The sequence below is a fragment of the Ictalurus furcatus genome, chromosome 27 (assembly GCF_023375685.1).
Source record: "Ictalurus furcatus strain D&B chromosome 27, Billie_1.0, whole genome shotgun sequence".
NCBI lineage: Eukaryota > Metazoa > Chordata > Actinopteri > Siluriformes > Ictaluridae > Ictalurus > Ictalurus furcatus.
Window position 1 is genome coordinate 1551528 of NC_071281.1, and position 19087 is coordinate 1570614.

Genomic DNA, 19087 nt, shown 5'->3' on the forward strand with positions numbered 1-19087 from the left:
GTAACAGTCAGAGGCAAAGCTGTAACCTTAAATATTCCAATACGGGAACGTCTTCAGGACCGCTTTCCGTTTTTCTTGGAAACACGATGTAAGTGATAATAGTGTTAACTAACTTCTTTCATGTGTAACTATATATGGATAAAAAGTATAAGAGGAATAAAGCACTTGTCCCAGACAAACAGCATGTCCTAAATAACATTTCAGACATAAGATGATAACAGTCACTCTACATCACAAAACCCCTTCGTTATTATTCCTTTTATGGACGTTAGCCCTTAATTTCGAAGGAATATACCTGCTTTTTCAGCTTAATCCCTATCAGACACACTTACATAACACATGTGTGACATAACTTATCATGTCGGTCTCATCTGCAGACCTTCTGTCGCAACAGCCCAAGACAATACCGCCTCCCAGCCAACAGAGGTCACTGTCACCAGAATTTGAATCACGTACTCATTTCCGGTTTATTTTATTTCACGATAAAGACACATGGTATTCACATACACGTTGCGAAGTCTTGTCAATACACCCCATTGTGTGAGTTGACCTTGTTTGACTAGTCCTTTTGGATTAGCGCTGTTGGTTTTGACCTTTGCCTAGGTTTTTCCCATTACGATTTTTTGACTGTATCTAATAAACCTCTGCACATGGTCCTCGAGTGTATCGTACGTTTTCCATTCTTTGCTGAGCACAGACAAACATGTCGAAACTCTTGTTTGTGATGATCACACATTAAAAGACGCTATTCCTTTAAGCTGTATTCGGTAAATTCGGTAAATGAGTAACACCATGGAATGATGGCGATGAACTCGTCCTGAATCTGATTGCCTGGATATGACCACGGCTCAGCTTAATGAGACCGTATCTCAGAGCAGAGTTTATAGCTGGGCCAGGAATCTAAAATGACGTACCAGCACTGGTTTCCATTTGGCCTGTATTCCCAATGTGGCCGCTTACAACTGAGCTGCTTTGGCTTCTCACGTGCTCACATGCAACCGAATTCTCTCGGCCTCGGTTCTCTGCTCTCTAGACTAGAATCGGGACAAAATCCACTTCAAACACTTTTTAAGCAGCAGTATGGCCTCAATACTCACATGTACTCTCTGTGGGCAGAGTGCACAGCCGCTGCGTTTCTGTAACGCCACAGCACGATGATGGAGCTCAGCACGTCTAGTGTGGCGTCAAACTGGAAAACAACACACAAACTATCGATCGGTACAAACCACAGGTGCAAAACTAGCCTTAATGTGATGGAAAAAGGTGTTTGGGTAAGGTTTACTCACAGCGAAGCCAAACGCAGAGGCACTGCTTCTCATCGTTGAAACAGCTGGAAAAGATCACAACATTTTCGCATCAGAGTCTACGTCAAACGATTTTCTCAAACGGTTGAAACTAATGTTCACATGGTTGTATGGTTCAGATCATCTTAACGCTGCTATTACTGTTAAATAAAGAAATAAACTGCATTTAACCAGTGCGCCTCTTATATGCTAATATGCTGTGCCCCTGATTGGATACCTGTAGTTTAGAGAAAAGGTTTTTTTTTTTTTACAAAAATAAGATGGCTAAGATCATTTGACCAAGGGTAATCCTTCCAAGAACAGTCAATTTGTAATTTGAGTGAGTGACTCACTTTCCACCAGTCAATACCAACAAAATGGCTGCAAACACTGAATTGAACCAACCAATAAAAGACTTCCTACTCAGCATGAACAGGTAGTCATATATAAAGTTATAGATGATCCAGCAATGCTGACTTTCCCCAGGGTTAGCTAGTTGACCATAACGTATTTCAAGTTAATGGCGTGTTTAAGAATGATAATACGATTTGGTATGCCCGGTCTAAAAGGTAAACTACTGATTTGATTTTTCACACAGCTATGAGTGTTTAGCAGGACTGTGTGCAGGATAATATATTACTTAGATGTAGGGTACACTCGGCTTGTCAGTTGTCAAGCAGCTTTACAGAAATCCGGATGTAGATTTAGATCCCTAATGAAGAAGTCAGAGGTGGCAGTAGCAAGGAAAAAACACCCTGAGACGACATGAAGAAGAAACCTTGAGAGGAACCAGGCTCAAAAGCGAACCCATAGTGCGATTATACCATAAATCATTAGTGTTCAAGAGAACCTAGAGGTTCTGTGTAAAACCCTAGACCATAACGTTTCTCCAGCAGAAAGCGTCCACAGTAGGACCATTCTACGAAGCTGAGACACCTTACGGATCCGAAGAGGACTTTTATTCTAGCGATTGGAAGTACCTCCGGCTGGGAAATGTTCAAGACATTTTCTCTTTCGTAAACACTCCAAACATTCACACGTCAATCTTTCACTCTCGAAGACCAGGTTTCTATCCATCTAACGTCAGCGAGTAGACTTACACGTCTTCCCCTGGGATTCTTTGGGTGGTTAACAGTTCTTACTTGGAAATCCATCTGAAAAGTAGCCGCTTTTAGGGTTCTACATGGAACTATTAAATATACACCCAGGAACACAAACCAAAGAACTGCTTAACATTCTGGAGTTTTGTCTCTAGCAGTGCATGTAGTTGCTAGCTTATAAGACAAGAAAGGATTTTTCACAGGTTGCATTCACAGTCTAGAGCACTCTGACATGTCTAGACTTGTTTTTATTTGGATGGGAGCAAGATTAAAATAACAGTCCTGCATACACCTCTCCACTTAACCAAAAAAAAAAATCGGTATGAAAGTGCTAAGATTCGATCCAAGCAAACGAAAGTTAAAAAAAAAAAAAAAGTCTTACACATCAGTCTTACGCAGTTGACTGTGGAATTGGTTTCATCAAAGAACATATTTTCAGACTATCACAGTGCTTCATTTTCCGTCTGCCTTGCTGTTTTCTCCACCACCCAGGTGCAACCTCTAGTATGCATACCATATACTCACATCATAACCAAAGCTCATAAGTCTGCAGTGTATCTCGAAGGTGCATTATATAAGACTAGTCTTGGTCTCTAACGGTTAGGTGGGTTTGACATCTGTATGTGTGGGGGGTTTTTTCTTCTTAAACCCACCCCCCAGGATCTACGGTGGCCCATAAAGTGTCTATAAAATGACCGACAGAAGGCGAAGTCTGTTTTCCAAACTGTTTTTTTTTCAGCGACTTAATTCACTTTTGCTTCGGGCATTGCTTAATCCTGTGTTGTTTTTTTTTGGACACAGACCTTCATGTATCAAGTCTATGATTAAGAGCACACAGACTGTGGGTTTACGTATCTAAAGGAGCTCGGCTAAAGAAATTGAATTCACGTCCACTTCTAATGTACAGTACCTGTTTACAATGTAAATAAAAACACAATGTAATGATTTGTAAATCGCATAAACGCACATGTTCTTCACGATAGAACATAGAAAGCATATCAAATGTTTCAAGTGATAAATCTCAATATGTTAGAACGAATTAAAATAAAATGCAATAAGTAAAATAATAAAAATGTGACTCATTCATTCTGTCATATTAGTATCCGGGATACACACCTAAGGCTGGCGTTGAATCTCAAACCTCAAATCTCATTTCCTTCAAGCCTCTAAATGAATCACATTCATTAAATCTTTTTTCATTGGAATTATTTTCAAAATGTGATCCCCCCCCCCTATTGAGATTGTTTTTTGGGTTGGTTTTTTTTCCTTCAGATCTCCATCTCAGTAACGACACGTTTTAATCTAACCTCATGTGGCGTTTTTTTTTTTGGGGGGGGGGGGGGGGATATCCCATCACGGCATCACTAATATTTGAAATGCACTCAGCAGAATTTTCTCGAGCGCTGACGCTGCAATCCGAGAGCTTGGAGTTATGACACGTCTGAAAATCCAAGATGCGTGATGACGCGCCATGGATGTATTATTTTCCCCCATGTTAGGATTTTAAAAATAAATAAATAAAGATGTATAGTACACAGACTGCATAATTGGTGGACGGGGGGAAAAAAACGTACTACAACAAACTCTAATACTCTGTGGTGGATTGCATACAATGCCCCTTTACATTTCATTATTTAGCAGACGCTCTTATCCGGAGCGACTTACAGCACATGCAAAGAGTTGAAGGCTCGGAAATGCAAAGCACCTCGGGAATCAGGAGTCATAACATGAAAAAAATGAGAGATTAATGCTGAGAAGTGCTACGAGTGCAGTCTAGTCTAACAAACGGATAAGAAATGTTTATTTTCCGTACAAATCGGCTTACGCTAACTCTAGCGCATGTTCAGTCCTAAGACCGTGGTGTTACAGAATACATTCAACTCAATTTTATTGACATGTCTTGGGGATTTATATCCCTAATTAGAACCGAGAGAGGCAACAGAGGCAAAGAACATTCCCCCAGATTCGACATAAGGAAGAAACCTTGAGAGGAACCAGACTCAAAAGGGAACCTGTGGATAGTGCAGTTATAAACCATTACAGTATACAGGTACGGGAGAGTAAAGGCGAACAGTACTGAGTACGCTGAAAGGATGTTCAGTGAGAGTATATTGCGAATAAAAGCTTTCAGTATATGTGGAATACAATCCAGACACAGGAGCTGTTCTCAAAGGGTCCACTGTTGGCACTGGTTACTACCTTAAAACCTTATCCACGGACGACACATCTGACTGTTTCTCAGCTCTCTGTAAATCTAACTTTATTTATAAGCCCAATAACAAGCCCTTGATATGCGTAAAACGACGGCTTTAGACCAGAGACAGCGCTAACATGTGCAGGACAGGCATACAAGGATGAAGATTTCTGCAAATACTACAAACTGTGTTGTTGTTGTTGGTTTTTTCCTTCGTTTATTTGGGGTTTTCTCTCCCCAATCAGGAGCTCCATCCTTCTTTCAGGAGTCTCCGAACGTAATGAATGCATGCGCAAAGCACTTGAGGACTTCGTACGGTGTGACAGCATGTAATCACAGCACTTCAATTACCGCATAATGCAAATTACAGTGTCGTGTAATTAAATGGATTGTCACGTCGAGTTGTAATGCTGGGTATTAACTCTATTACCCATCTCTAGTATCGCAGGAGAATTAACGTAGCCTAAGGCAGTGCTGAGACCAGTTACATTATCTTTCATTTTTCTGCTAATTTCAGGCTGGAATATCAGCAAACATGCTTGCAGACGGATTAGATATTCTAAAGTGTCCCTGTGTGTGTGTGTGTGTGTGTGTGTGTGTGTGTTGTGTGCCAGGTTGTTACCCTGCCTTGCACCCAGTGTTTCAGGGATAGGCTCGTGCCAAAATTGAACGGTCTTCGGCCTTGATAAATCTGAATCAGATACCACGTTGTGCCAATGGAATTTGAACACAAGCCACATCAGTTAAGAATTTAGGGAATTTATTATGGTAAATGGTCTGCACTTATATAGTGCTTTTTTTAACCCAAAGCACTTTACACTGGTTCTAATTCACACACTCACACACCGACGGTAGCAGAGCTGTCATGCAAGGCGCTAACGTGCCATCGGGAGTAACTTGGGGTTCAGTGTCTTTCCCAAGGACACTTCGGCATGTGGAGTCACGTGGGCCGGGAATCGAACCACGCCAACGCTACGATTAGGGGACAACCCGCTCTACCACCTGATCCACAGCCGAGCAAAGTATCAGGTTAGGTCTGATCTAGATGGAGAGAGAGCGAGAATGAGAATAGTATCGTCACAACTTCCCAGGATCTCCTTATCTGAGTACTGATCTACTTATTAAGCACTTCCTGTTTACAAAATCTACAAAGCAGACTCAAACTAGCAATCCTTGCGAAGTCTTGCCAACCCCCGAGTATTCCGAGCCTTTGATCTAGTGATTGCCTTTCGCGTGGTTTGACCCTGTTTCACGCTTGATTTTGTTTTGACCCTGCGCACAGATCCTCTGTATGCGACACGTACATACAGCGACATGAACGCAGTCAAACACATATATGCGACATGAACGCAGTCAAACATTTAGCATAGAATTAACACCCAATGTGGTGATTGAACCTTTTCAGTTTTCGAACCCTTTCAGCGTCCATTGGAGCATTATATCTGGAATCGCATAGCTTTTCTTGCAGAAACTGAACAGAAATATCCTTCAGGAAACACTGTAATTTTAGAATAAAGAACAAGTCCTTTATTCAAAAATAATAATAATAGTAATAATTAAGACACTGGAATTGTGTCTAAATGTACCAAAAGAGTCTTAAATCAAAGTTCTGATAGTCTGTGTTAATTTAGAGATGTTACTTTTCAGGTGTTAGCTCAGAAAAACATAGGACGTGTGTGTGTGTGTGTGTGTGTGTGTGTGTTGTTTGTACATTGTGTCTTCCAGAAAAACCCACCGCCCAGCACTGAAATGAGTCTATTTTCTTGCAGTGTAAGCCATAGATGAATGCATTTCCATCTCATTATGTGGCACATAGAGGTCGACTCGTCTCTAACTCTCGTTCTTTTTGCTGTGTTCTTAAAGCTGTTCTTTTCTTAGGTAGGTCATGGCTTCTTTTTTTTTCCCAAGTTATTTTTCAGTTTGCTTGTATATGCTAATTTCACTTTGCACAAGGTTTACGGGGTTTTTGCACAGGAGCCGGGTTGTCATCCGGTATGAATAAATACCGACCGCTGTTATACAACCCTGATTCCGAAAAAGTTGGGACAGTATGGAAAATGATCATAAAAACAAAGAGGAGTGATTATGTAAATGTACTTTGACTTGTATTTACACAAAAACCGTATAAAGACAAGGTATGTGATGTTTTACCTAATCAACTGCATAGTTGTAAGTTGTAAGGTAAACGTTTATTTTGAAATTGATGCATGCAACACGTTCCAAAAAAAGTTAAGCATAGTATATAAGGAGACTCCAAAACAGGTCCTCCTTCAAGACCGAGGACGGGTCGAGTCTCGCCGATCTGCCAACAGATGCGTCAGAGAATAATCCAACCCTTTGAGAAGAACATTCCCCAAAGACAAATCGGTAGGATTTTGGGCGTTTCACCTTCTACACTGTACAATATAATTAAAAGATTCAAGGAATCCGGTTAAATCTCGGTGCGAAAAGGGGCGAGGATGAAAACCACTTCCGAATGCGCGTGATCTCCGATCCCTCAGACGTCACTGTCTTAAAAACCCTCATGAGTCTGTAATGGAGATCCTGACATGGGCTCGGGAATACTTTGGTAAACCTTTTGTCAGTCGACACCATTCGCCGCTGCATCCACAGATGCAAGTTAAGACTTTACTATGCAAAGTAGAAGCTGTACATCAACACTGTCCAGAAGCTCCGCCCACTTCTCTGGGCTCGGGCTCATCTGAGATGGACAGTAACACAGTGGAATCGTGTTTTGTTTGGAGTGTCGCAGTCATCAGATTTGAAATGAGTGTATATTTTCAAAAATAAATTCAATTCGGGCGCACGGTGGCTTAGTGGTTAGCACGTTCGCCTCACACCTCCAGGGTCGGGGGTTTGATTCCCACCGTGGCCCTGTGTGTGTGTGGGGTTTGCATGTTCTCCCCGTGCTGCGGGGGTTTCCTCCGGGTACTCTGGTTTCCTCCCCCAGTCCAAAGACATGCGTGGTAGGCTGATTGGCGTGTCTAAAGTGTCCATAGTGTATGAATGTCTGTGTGAGTGTGTGTGTGTTTGTGCCCTGCGATGGACTGGCACCCTGTCCAGGGTGTACCCCGCCTTGTGCCCCATGCTCCCTGGGATAGACTCCAGGTTCCCCGTGACCCTGAAGGAAGGATAAGTGGTATAGAAGATGGATGGATGGATAAATTCAATTCACAAAGTAAAACGTTAATAATGTGTTTTCAATATAGTACAGGGTGAACTGAATTTTCAAATGACACTTTTTGGTTTTTTTTTGCAGTTTCCATACTGTCCCTACTTTTTCGGAATTGGGGTTGTACAACCTTATAGCTGAGCTCTCCCTGTTAGCGCTGCTTCCAGATAACACGGAATGGTGTTTATCTGGGATTTATAGAACTCATTTACATATGTAACTAATGTTCTATTTAACAAGGACTGGTGAGAATCACATGGGAATATCCTCCTCTCATCTCCTCTGCCGTGCTGAGTTTACTTTTTATACTGTACATTGGTTTTCTAGTGAAATGCTATGGAACTCCGTGGCACCTGCTAGCTTTCATTTTCCTTTCATTCATTACCATTGCTTGCTCAGCCCTCTCTCCTCCTGAGTATTTCACATCTCCTGCTGTCCAGCCAATCATCAGTCCAGTGGCTATGCACTGCAGCCATGGTTGAGAGGTTTCCCCCTGCCAAACCACACACTTTAACTACTGAGCTAGCAACATTAGCTTCTAATTCTCAATACATTCTAGCTTTCATTCCATTGACCCTCATTCTCCCTGCTGGTTCTTCCTTCGTGTTATCCATTCTGACTATTTCACATTCTCCGACATCTAACATTTAACCAGCCGACCTGTGATCATGTGGCGTAAACGTGGTTAGTTAGTGTTTTCATGCATTCTGCTAAAACACACCACTGGGGCTGGAGTCAGGTTCCCCCCTGTTCACACCACACCCACCCCAACATAACCAGTTCTACCTTCAGAGTATTCTGCATCCCCTGTGATCCTGGGCTGAAATTGTTCCTCCATGTAACAGACCCCTGGTTGTTTCACTGTATACAGAGTGGTTAACAGAACCACCCACATCTGAGAGATTCTTCCAGGCTGATAATGACCTAGCAGTTGAACCACCATGTTCAACACTGGCCAAATGTACAAAAAATGGGTCTTTTGGTCTCGGTCAGCTCGCAGGCATCACTGAGAGGCTCTGAACTAGTCATGGCAGCCAATCTGAAAAGGGCAGAGTGCATAACATGTGGCACCAGCTAACTTACTGCTAGCACTGGAACAAACACTCCAATTGGCAGTTGTCGATTCCTCTGTGGTGGAGCTGATCGACACCCTGCTTCTAGTGGTGGGATACTTTCAACCAACCTGAATACCACACAGCAGCAAGTGTGGTTAACACCATGCACGTGTTGGTGCCCGATAATTCCAGGCTTGTGGTTAAAAGTGGGATTCCTCACCAAGGCCATATCCGCAAATTTTGTAAGTCAATCAATTCACCTTGCAGAGTGTCATGAATGCAAGTCTGCAGTGGGATGCCTCGTTGTGCTCGTTATGCGCCTAACAATAGTATATAGACCAGACAGCGACAGTCTAACCCTCATACCAGCTGTAAATTTGCAGTGATAGGCAGGACCCAAGTGTGTAAACTCAGCGTAAGCTTAACTAGGGCAAAGCCAACAATAGTTATCAAAGTCCACGGTGGGCCTGAAAACAACGGTGCTCAACATCATCCATCGATCCATCCATTTTCCTACCGCTTATCCTACACAGGGTCACGGGGGATCCTGGAGCCTATCCGAGGGCACAAGGTGGGGGACACCCTGTACTGAGTGCCAACCCATCGACGGGCACAATCACACACTCTGGACAATTTGGAAATGCCAATCAGCCTACAACGCATACCTTTGGACTATGGGAGAAAACCGGAGTACCCGGAGGAAACCCGCGAAGCACGGGGAGATCATGTGAACTCCGCGCCCACAAGGCGGAGGCAGGATTCGAACCCCAAACTCTGGAGATGCGAGGCAAACATCAAACCACGTTAATTCATATACACAGTCAACACACAGGCAAGAGTAAAAATGAGAAGAAACAAGACAAGGGTCAGACTTAAAGTAACAATAATGCACAAACAATGACATGACAGGGTATACATAGACAAAATTATTCAGACACTAACACAAAATAGGTGAACACAATCAGGCAACAAACAAATGACTGCACAGAGGTAGACACAGGACTACAACAAAATACAAAATAAACATGGCCTTGGTTGCCATGGGAACTGCAGAGCAAAGGGGGAAACCATGACAAAATGGTTAATAGGTGAGCACTTTTTGGTCTTAATAGTAAGAAATGAAGAAATCAATCTGTATTAAAAAATTAAATACCCCAGAATTGTATTAGTTCTTGATGAAGGCCCTTGTGCATCTAATTAATGTCCCAGGGTCCATGTCCAGCTGTCCGCTGTCTCTGCACCTGCTGTGTTGAAAGGCAACAAGAGTATAAAGGGTAGCATATAACCCCACCTCACCCACACTGTCTCTCTCTACCTCCTCCCCTCATTTTTCTTTCTGTCTTCCGTCCCTCTGTCTCTTATTTTTAGACTCAGGGCTCTGGGGGTTAGCACTGGCTTTGAAAGCCTGGTAATGCTGAATTCATTAATATGAGAGTGTTCTCTCCCTCCCTCCCTCTCTCTCTCTCTCTCTCTCTCTCTCTCTCTCTCTCTCTCTCTCTCTCTCTCTCTCTCTCTCCCTCCTTCCTATCCAATGCTGTGATATTTACATTTGAGGTTTTTGCGAATGGCAGCATGCTATGCTCACAGACACACGAAACTCATCTGTCTCAAACAAACTGATATTTTATCACTGTAATCTGTGGGGCACTTGGTGTCAGTTGATATGATTTACCGCTTGCTCAAAAATGACATTATCACCATATAAAGTTATTCATTATAATCGATTCCTGTTTTCTAAATATTTCAAAGCATCTAAACAGGAGTAGGCACCCGTGCACGAGCCCTCATCTGCCCTCGTGCCTTAAGCACAATGAATATATACAGTACATTAATCACTCTGGCTAACAGTACTGTAATTGAACCTGACGGACCTCGTATACGTGATTATCTTTCAGAGTGATACTTTAAACGTACACAAAATGCTCCATCCTAAATCAAAGATAGAACCCAAACGTACAAAAAAAAAAGCGCTATTCTTAAGGGTACCATCCAAATCACAAGGAAAGGTACAGTTTAGTATGCTTTTTTCTAAGAGTGTGATACGATGTTCCTAAGCGGTTGTGAATTGAAGCAGCCAATCAGAGGAAAGAGAGAGAAGGTAAGATCATGAGAGAGTAAACAAATAAACAGGCATCTATTTATTTGTCCTTGTTGTGGAGTCATGAAGATATTATATTGAGCAAGAGTAAGTCATCCAGGGAGTCTTCTTTCCGTGTACGTTTATAATTATTCAGTCCGTACAGGATTTTGCTGGGGTTTTTTGTGATTGTTCGGGGAAAAAATGCTCGATGTTGCTGCTGCGTTTTTCAAACTCGCGGCGTTTTTGGTGCTTTTTTTTTTGAATTGGCAAAATCGCATGAAGTTGTTTTGTTTGTCTTTCGCGGTGATGTTTGTTGGTGAACGTGACCTTTTAGCTGTACTCATGTTCGACACACGTGAACTGAAGAGGGTTTTGACTGAACGCGCGTTGTGATGAAGTCACACGATGCGTCTTGGCCCAAATGCTTTGCTTTGATTATCTTGAGATTGTCTCTAGAGCTTGACTGGAGTCCACCTGTGGTAAATACAGTCCACGTGATATAGAAAGGCACACACCCGTGTGTATAAGGGTGAATTGTGAGCTCCGCCGAATATTGCGGAGCTCGCTTGATTTTGCGTTCATTTCTGCGACCGCAAAATTGTGAAATCCCGGAGGGACTGATTATTGCTCTGTTTGTTTGTTTGTTTGTTTTTACCCAATTTTCTCCCAATATGACCATTTGCCACTCACTAGCTAGCCCTCCCCAAACACACAACAGCTACCAACTGGGGTGGTGTGCATCCTCCAAGAGACATCTTTTCCAACTGCTTCTCGTGCTACATCCCAAGGCAGCTGAACACACTAGGAAGAAAGCACAAATGGTGCACGGCCAAGTTTGCTCTCTTGGACGTGGTTTGCTGTGGCATCATCAGGATTTAAACTTCCTGATGATAGGGTGAACACTTTGAACACCCCTGACTTGCCATAAACTGCTAACTGGTTCATGATATATACAAATTTGAGACCTTTCATGGCTGGCATGGTTCGAGTCGACTTCTAGAGTAGACAAATCGATACAAAGTTCTTCTAACGGATCACCATTGATGTCCTGCGATGAAACATTTCTATCCTGATGGGAGTGGTCTCGTCCAGGATGACCCCGCCCTATTAGAATGGTGTGTTAGACAGTTTTCACCACCACCATCATCAAATCATCAGCAAGTGAGGGAATATCTTTTGGAAGAACAAGCGCAGTACAATTCCGACGACTTGAATCTACTCCAAGGCACGCACAAAGGAACATAAAGTTGTTGCTTTTTTTTTGTTTTTTTTAACATTTATTTGTCACACATCTGTACACGTGTATGTATCTGTGTGTGTGTGTGTGTGTGTGTGTGTGTGTGTGTGGGCACACATAAAGAAAATGAAAGCGAGCAGAAGTGCTGTCACTGAGAGTGTTAATTGGCTCGTTCGGAAGTCATGAGGTGTCTAGAGGTATCAGTCTGGCATACATTTACACAACTCCTCCTTCTTCTTCTTTCCTTCTTTCTCTCCATCTCTTTTTACAGCTCATACACATACACACACACACCCACACACGCGCGCACACATACATAGCAATTTGAGAAACCTGTCAAGGCTCACACTGAAGCGTGAGATCTTTTTTGTAGATGTTCAGATATAAATCGCAGATATTCGCTCGATATATCCGCAGATATCGAGACTAATACGAGACGAAATCACAGCGTGTTCAGTTTCTCATCAGAGAAATCAGAAAATATCAACACAACATGGATTAGAAGTCTCTCAACAGCTGAATGCTAGCTTAGGTCCTTGCATGTGTGACAATCCTCCAGAGTAATGATCTAGGATCAAGTGTTTGGCTTTCATATGCTAAACTGATTATCCTTCTTTTTTCCCCCCCGTCTCTGTAATTGCACACTCCGAGTGCACTTTTCTCTATCGATCAAGAGTTGCTGAGTGCACTCCTGGCAAGCAACTGCTATGATTGAAAAGCAGATATGATGTAGAGCCTCAGATCAGAGACATAATACCTGAGAGAACAGAACCCAGTCAGACTACTACCACATCACTGAAATGCTCCTTTCAAACGTTTCGCGAAGTTCACGTTTCCAAAAAAGCTGGCGGGAGAAAATGAGAATCTGATGGATGACATGATCAAAAGTGCCAGTCAAACACAATATCGGTGGAGATTCTTCCTCACAAATAGTGTCAAACACAGTCAGATATCAGGGGAAAGATCTTCAGGTCCCTCGGCTTTGTCTGGGTCACTCAAGGGCATTCAGAGACTTCTAATAAAGTCACTCCAGTGTTCTGTTTTCTGTATGATTTGGTGCACTCTGGAGCAGGTTTTCTGTAAAGACCTCTCTGTATATTTCTTCATTCACCCCTCCTTTAATTCTGACCGGTCTCCCTGTCACTGCCATTGAGAAGAAAGATCATAGCATGATGCTGCCACCACCATGCTTCACAGTAGGGATGGTATTACCAGTTGATGAGCAGTATGTAGTTTTGGCCACTCTGCCATAAAGGTCTGGTTCATAAAGTATTTCTGAGATGGTTGTCTTTCTGGTAGATTCTTGCATCTCTGTGAAGGACTAAAGCTCTGTTAGAGTGGCCATTGGGTTCATGGTCACCTCCATAACCAAGCCCCTTCTAGCCTGGTTGCTGAATTTGGCCAGACTGCCAACTCTAGAAAAAGTGCTGATGGTTCCAAGTTGCTTCGATTTCACAGTGAGTGGAGCCCACTGTGCAGGAGCTTTCAAAACTTTAGAAAATGTTTTACACCTTTGGCTTCAATACAATTTGATCACAGATGTCTACAGAGAGGAGGGCATGATGGCACTCCGGTGTTGGGGGTTCAAATCCCGCCTCCGCCCTGTGTGCATGGTGTTCGGGGGTTTCCTCTGGGTACTCGTTTACATTTACATTCACTTTTACTTTTACGGCATCTGGCAGACGGTACTCCGGTTTCCTCCTCCAGTCCAAAGACATGCATTATAGGCTGATTGGTAATTGGTAGGCTGATCATTTCCAAATTGTCTATAGTGTGTGAATGTGTGTCCAATTGTGCCCTGCAATGAGTTGGCACCCCATCCAGGGTGTCCCCAGCCCTGTGCCCCGATATCCCTGGGATAGGCTCCAGGCTCCCTCACAACCCTGAAAAATGGATGGATGGATGTCTACACAGAATTTCCTGGACTTCATTGCTTGGTTTTTGGTCAGACTTGCACTCTGAACTGTGGGACTTTATACACAAGGGTGTGTGCCTTTCTATAACATGTCGACTGTGTTTGCCACAAGTGGACTCCAGTCAAGTTCTAGAGACATCTCAAGATAATCAAAGCAAAACGTTTGCCCCTAAGCCCCATTTTTGCATGTCTTAGCTAAGGGTCTGTATAATTATCCAAATGAGATACTTCACGTTTTGATTTTTAATAAATTAGCAAAAATTTCTTTTAAAAAAGTTTTTGCTTTGTCATTATGGATAGTCTTGTGTAGGTTAATGACAAAAAAGTAAAACACAATAAAATGTGCAAAAAATGAAGGAGTCTGAATACTTACCAAACCCACTGTAACTCGTTACCCAATGTGTATATGTCACAAAGTCCCTTCTCATGCTCATGTGTAGTTTGTTTTGAGTTAACTCCATGTGCCTTTTCTATGGCATGTGCTTTTGTTTTGGTTGGTCCTGTCTCTTCCACTGTAATGACGTTGATTGATTACTCTAATGTGTTCACCTGTTCTGTGTCTCACAGAGTACTATTGTGCTACTGTCCATTCAGTCCAAGCCCTGTTTTCTACCTCAATGAATCGTGAGATTCAGTTCATGGACAAATGTCCTTGTTCCATCAATTATGGCGAGTCGTCCTGGCCCAGATGCAGCAAAGCAGACCCAAACCATGATAATACCACCACCATGTTTCACAGATGGGATAAGGTTCTTATGCTGGAATGCAGTGTTTTCCTTTCTCCAAATATAGCCCTCTTCATTTAAACCAAAAAGTTCTGTTTTGGTCTCATCTTCCTCCAAAACATTTTTTCCAATAGCCTTCTGGCTCGTCCACATGATCTTTAGAAAACTGTATGGGAGCAGCAATGTTCTTTTATAGAACGCAGTGGTTTTCTACTTGCAACACCGTTGTTGTTCAGTGTTCTCCTGATGGTGGACTCATGAACATTAACATTAGCCAATGTGAGAGAGGCCTTTAGTTGCTTAGAAGTTACCCTGGGTTCCTTTGTGACCTCTTGTTCTTGGAGTGATCTTTGTTGGTCTCCACTCCTGGTGGGTTGGGGGACAATGGTTTCTAATTTCCTCCATTTCCACACAATCTGTCTGACTGTGGATGGGTGGAGTCCAAGCTCTTTAGAGATGGTTCTGTGACCTTTTCCAGCCTGATGAGCATCAACAACTCCTTTTTCTGAGCTCCTCAGAAATCTCCTTTGTTCGTGCCGTGATACACTTCCACAGACACGTGTTGTAAAGGTCAGACTTTGATAGATTCCTGTTAGTTAAATAAAACAGGGTGCTAACTCACACCTGATTGTCATTCCATTGATTATAATCACCTGACTAACATAGCCAGAGGTCATATTTGTTTGTGCTGTGTGTTGATTTATGAGCACTAACATTGACTTATGAGCCTAGCGTGACAGTAGCTTATTACCAAATACTGCAAAGTTAAGGCCTCGACTCTTCTTTACAAAACTGTATAGTATATTGATTCAATTGATTCAAGTCCACTACCAAGAACTGTTTTTTTAATACCTCCTGGATCTAGATTTGTAACTTACTCATATTTACTAAGCTGAAGATTCTCCAGAAAAGACAGCGTGTAATCTATTTGAACACTTCGTGGTGCACCATGACCCATGCCTGTGACCATAATGACCATATTACACCGCTTAGCTCATAAAAAATCTTAAAGCGACCGACGGGCCACTTTTTAATTGGATTGTACGCCTCGCCTCGATTGAAGTTGGCTGATTTGCAGATGACACGGCCATGATTACGCAATAACATGGCGGTAATGAGAGGATTCCGGTGTATAAATTTTGGCTGGATGCCAAGTACGTGAAATCGAGGAAGAGATGGAGAGTAGATGCGTAGAGATTAGAAAAGGAAGCGATCGAATGGGACGATTATGACATTCTGCTAGAGTGAGAATTTATGTGTATGTATGTGTAGCAGGAAAACAGCAGGGTAGCCAGCTAGCCAGACATATTAGCAATACATATTATAAAAGCATGTACTTGTTTCTCAGGCACGGAGGATCTTGGAGCATATTTTGGAGATCAGATCGTAAACCAGGATCAAGGGGTACATCAAGGACTTTAAATGTAGCTTTTTTTGGCATTCCAGGGTGAATTTAGCAACCTCACTGTCTCAGTCTCAACATCAAGCTCTTGCGGCGTAACACAAAGCATTTTTTTTTAAATAACTAGGAACCCTAACACTATGCCAATGAAAGCAGTGAGGACACAAGAGGCAGAAATGTCAGCACAGTGTATGAATTCTAATTCTGACAGTTCCTCAACCTCGACATCGCTCGACTTCAGAATTGGTCTCAACGCCACCCTCTCACCCTCGTGCTCTCACCACGGAATATATATGCCAGTGAAAAACTTTGCCTGAAAAAAAACTTGCTCTTCCCTGTTTTTGGCTGAAAGAGAAATAAGTTGACCCCAACATATTAAATGGGCCTACAATGAAGTGTCAGAGAAACACAGGTGCATTCAAACACTCTGAAAGCAGAATCGCGAAACAGTTGGTAATATTATTACTCCCTCCTGTAGGCTCGTTAAAACTGAAACAGTGGAAATACTCAGTTCCTTGTCTTTTTTTAAAAGCCTAGTCCTTCTGAATGATGAAATCTTTTATTGTAAATGCGATATCGATTGGGGAAAAATATCCATATTGCACAAGCCTAGCTTGCATAGTGATTCTTTAAATTTGTACATGCCCACAACATTTTTTTAAGAATTTACTTGGTTCTATTGCCCATAATATAAACAAACTTTCTTAGGTTTAAGACCTAAGGTCTTCATAGACTTCCTGTAGCTTCATATCTGACCCCTTACATTCACATTTATTCATTTATTCATTTAGCAGACGCTTTTATTCAAAGCGACTTACAAATGAGGAAATACAAGCAAAGCGATATATCATATATATATATATATACATATACATATATATATATACTCGGATAGATCCATGGTGCTCGGAGTTTGTGTTTTTCCATCTCCATGAGTTTCCAGAGAATTCTAGAGAATGCTGGTGCGTACCAAGTTTAAAAATTGAAGAGATATTAAAAACCTTATTCATGGACACTAGTTATACCAGTTTCCTGTAGAGAGTCATAAAGCCCAACACATGCTTTGCCTCTTTCGCTGACTCTGCACTGCAGAAACACACCGTTCTCTTTACATCGCCTTTACATTAGGCCTTTATAGTACCTTACAAACTGCTGAACCAAGCTTTCCAAGCTTCTCTAGAGCAGGATGTAACACCTACCCTACTCCAACACACCTGACTGATCATGCGAAGCACAGCACACGCAAAGCTACTAACACAAATAAATATATAAATAAATCAATCAATCAATAAAAATCCTGCTAGCTATACGCAGATATCTGTTTCTGACATTTTCGTAAAAAGTCTTGCTGTTCGTTCGATCATAAATCAACACGCTCTCCAAAGGTATCCTGGTCGCTCTCAAGATGTTCCTCTAAACCTATGGTGTGTGTTCCGTTTCAGTTGCCTCTGAGGTCATGATACAACGTTGTACGCAACGTGAAACATCCGTCATCTTCTTTTCTTGTGTTGCTACGTGACAGCATTTTTCCAAGCTTGGCTACGGAACTCTCAGCGTCCCAGGGCAAGAGAAAGAAGGAGAGAGACAGACGGAAACAGAGGATGAGAGAGAGAGAGAGAGAGAGAGAGAGAGAGAGATGAGTCATCTGGCTCTCAGGGGGACACAGCTCAAGGTAATAACAATCTCTTGCTCAAGAAAAGAAATCCTCTGGCAGACACGGAGAAGAAAGGGGAAAATATAACAATGAGGAATAAGGAATATTTCCTTTTAAAAAAAGAAACAATATTATACATTTTACCCCGAGGACCCATTTATATTTGCTACAATATTTCGGCAAAATAGCACAATCTTTGACGTTATTATTACAGGTCAAGGGAAAGGCTTAGCAAAATTTCCCCCCTGTCATTTATAACACCGGGACATGGAACCGGTTGTTGAGACCAAGAACACGAAGAGAATAATCCCTGAGAGAATAAACCTACGCACTTGGGTGTATGTTGTATCAACTTTTCATTTGTTCACTTGGCAGATAATACAATTATCCCCCCCAAAAAAAACTAAACAAAAAAAACAGCAAGATAAAGCTCAGCAAAACAATTTCTATCATTTTTTTTTATCATTTCTCTCAGGTCCAGAAATATTTGGACACTGGAAATGTTATTGATATTTTAGCTGTGTACCAAAATATATAGTTCAGTAATGAATTAAGTAATGAAGGTTAATTTGAGGGTGTTCACGTCCCAATTGGGGAATGCTGTAGGAACCTACAGACATCATCAGACTCTGGGTTTCTTCCCTGGTGAAGCTCTGCCAGGCCTTCCAGCAGCTGTCTTCCTCATCGGCTTGCTCTTGGGGCGTTTTGCCTTCAGCGAATGGCTCAGTTCGGTTCAGGTCAGGGGATTGACATGGCCATTGCAGGATAGTCCACTTCTTTGCCTTAAAATGTCTTGGGTTGAGTTCGAATTATGGTTCGAGTCATTGTCCATCTGCACTGTCCAATGAGCAGCTAACATAGCCGTATACGCTTTAATCCAGGGGTCTCGTTCATCAAAGTGTGCGCAAAACAAGTACTAAATTTGAGCGTAAGGCCCATCTGAACGCACAAGAAAAGAGCTATTAATGACACGTACGTATGCACGACTGTAAGCAACGGCCAGTGATAAATCCCACACATTCTAAACTGATTTGCTCATGCGTGGCTACACTCATTTGCATAAAGAAACGCCCTCGAATCGCCATATATGGTAAACAACTTCCTTTAGATAAAAAAAAAGCACAGTAGCCTGCTCGTGGTGCTGTGTGTTTCAGAAGACGTGGAACTGACCATGAAGTAAAGATACTGTTGCATTAAGTCGAACAAAACAAAAGAAAAACAGTTTATGAAGCGTTTTTTCGAGGAATAGTTTGTCTAATAAATAAATAAA

At 42.1% G+C, this 19087-nt stretch overlaps 1 protein-coding gene across 1 annotated transcript in view; it reads right to left on the reverse strand.

Annotated features, from left to right (window-relative positions):
- The window catches only part of tmem163b (transmembrane protein 163b), a 44907-nt gene that overhangs the window by 21927 nt on the left and 3893 nt on the right, over nt 1-19087 (reverse strand). The window contains exons 3-4 of the mRNA XM_053617130.1: nt 1287-1330; nt 1098-1189 (exon numbers count right to left, since the gene is read on the reverse strand). Coding sequence (XP_053473105.1) covers nt 1098-1189; nt 1287-1330 — 136 coding nt within the window. The remainder of the gene's footprint in view (nt 1-1097; nt 1190-1286; nt 1331-19087) is intronic.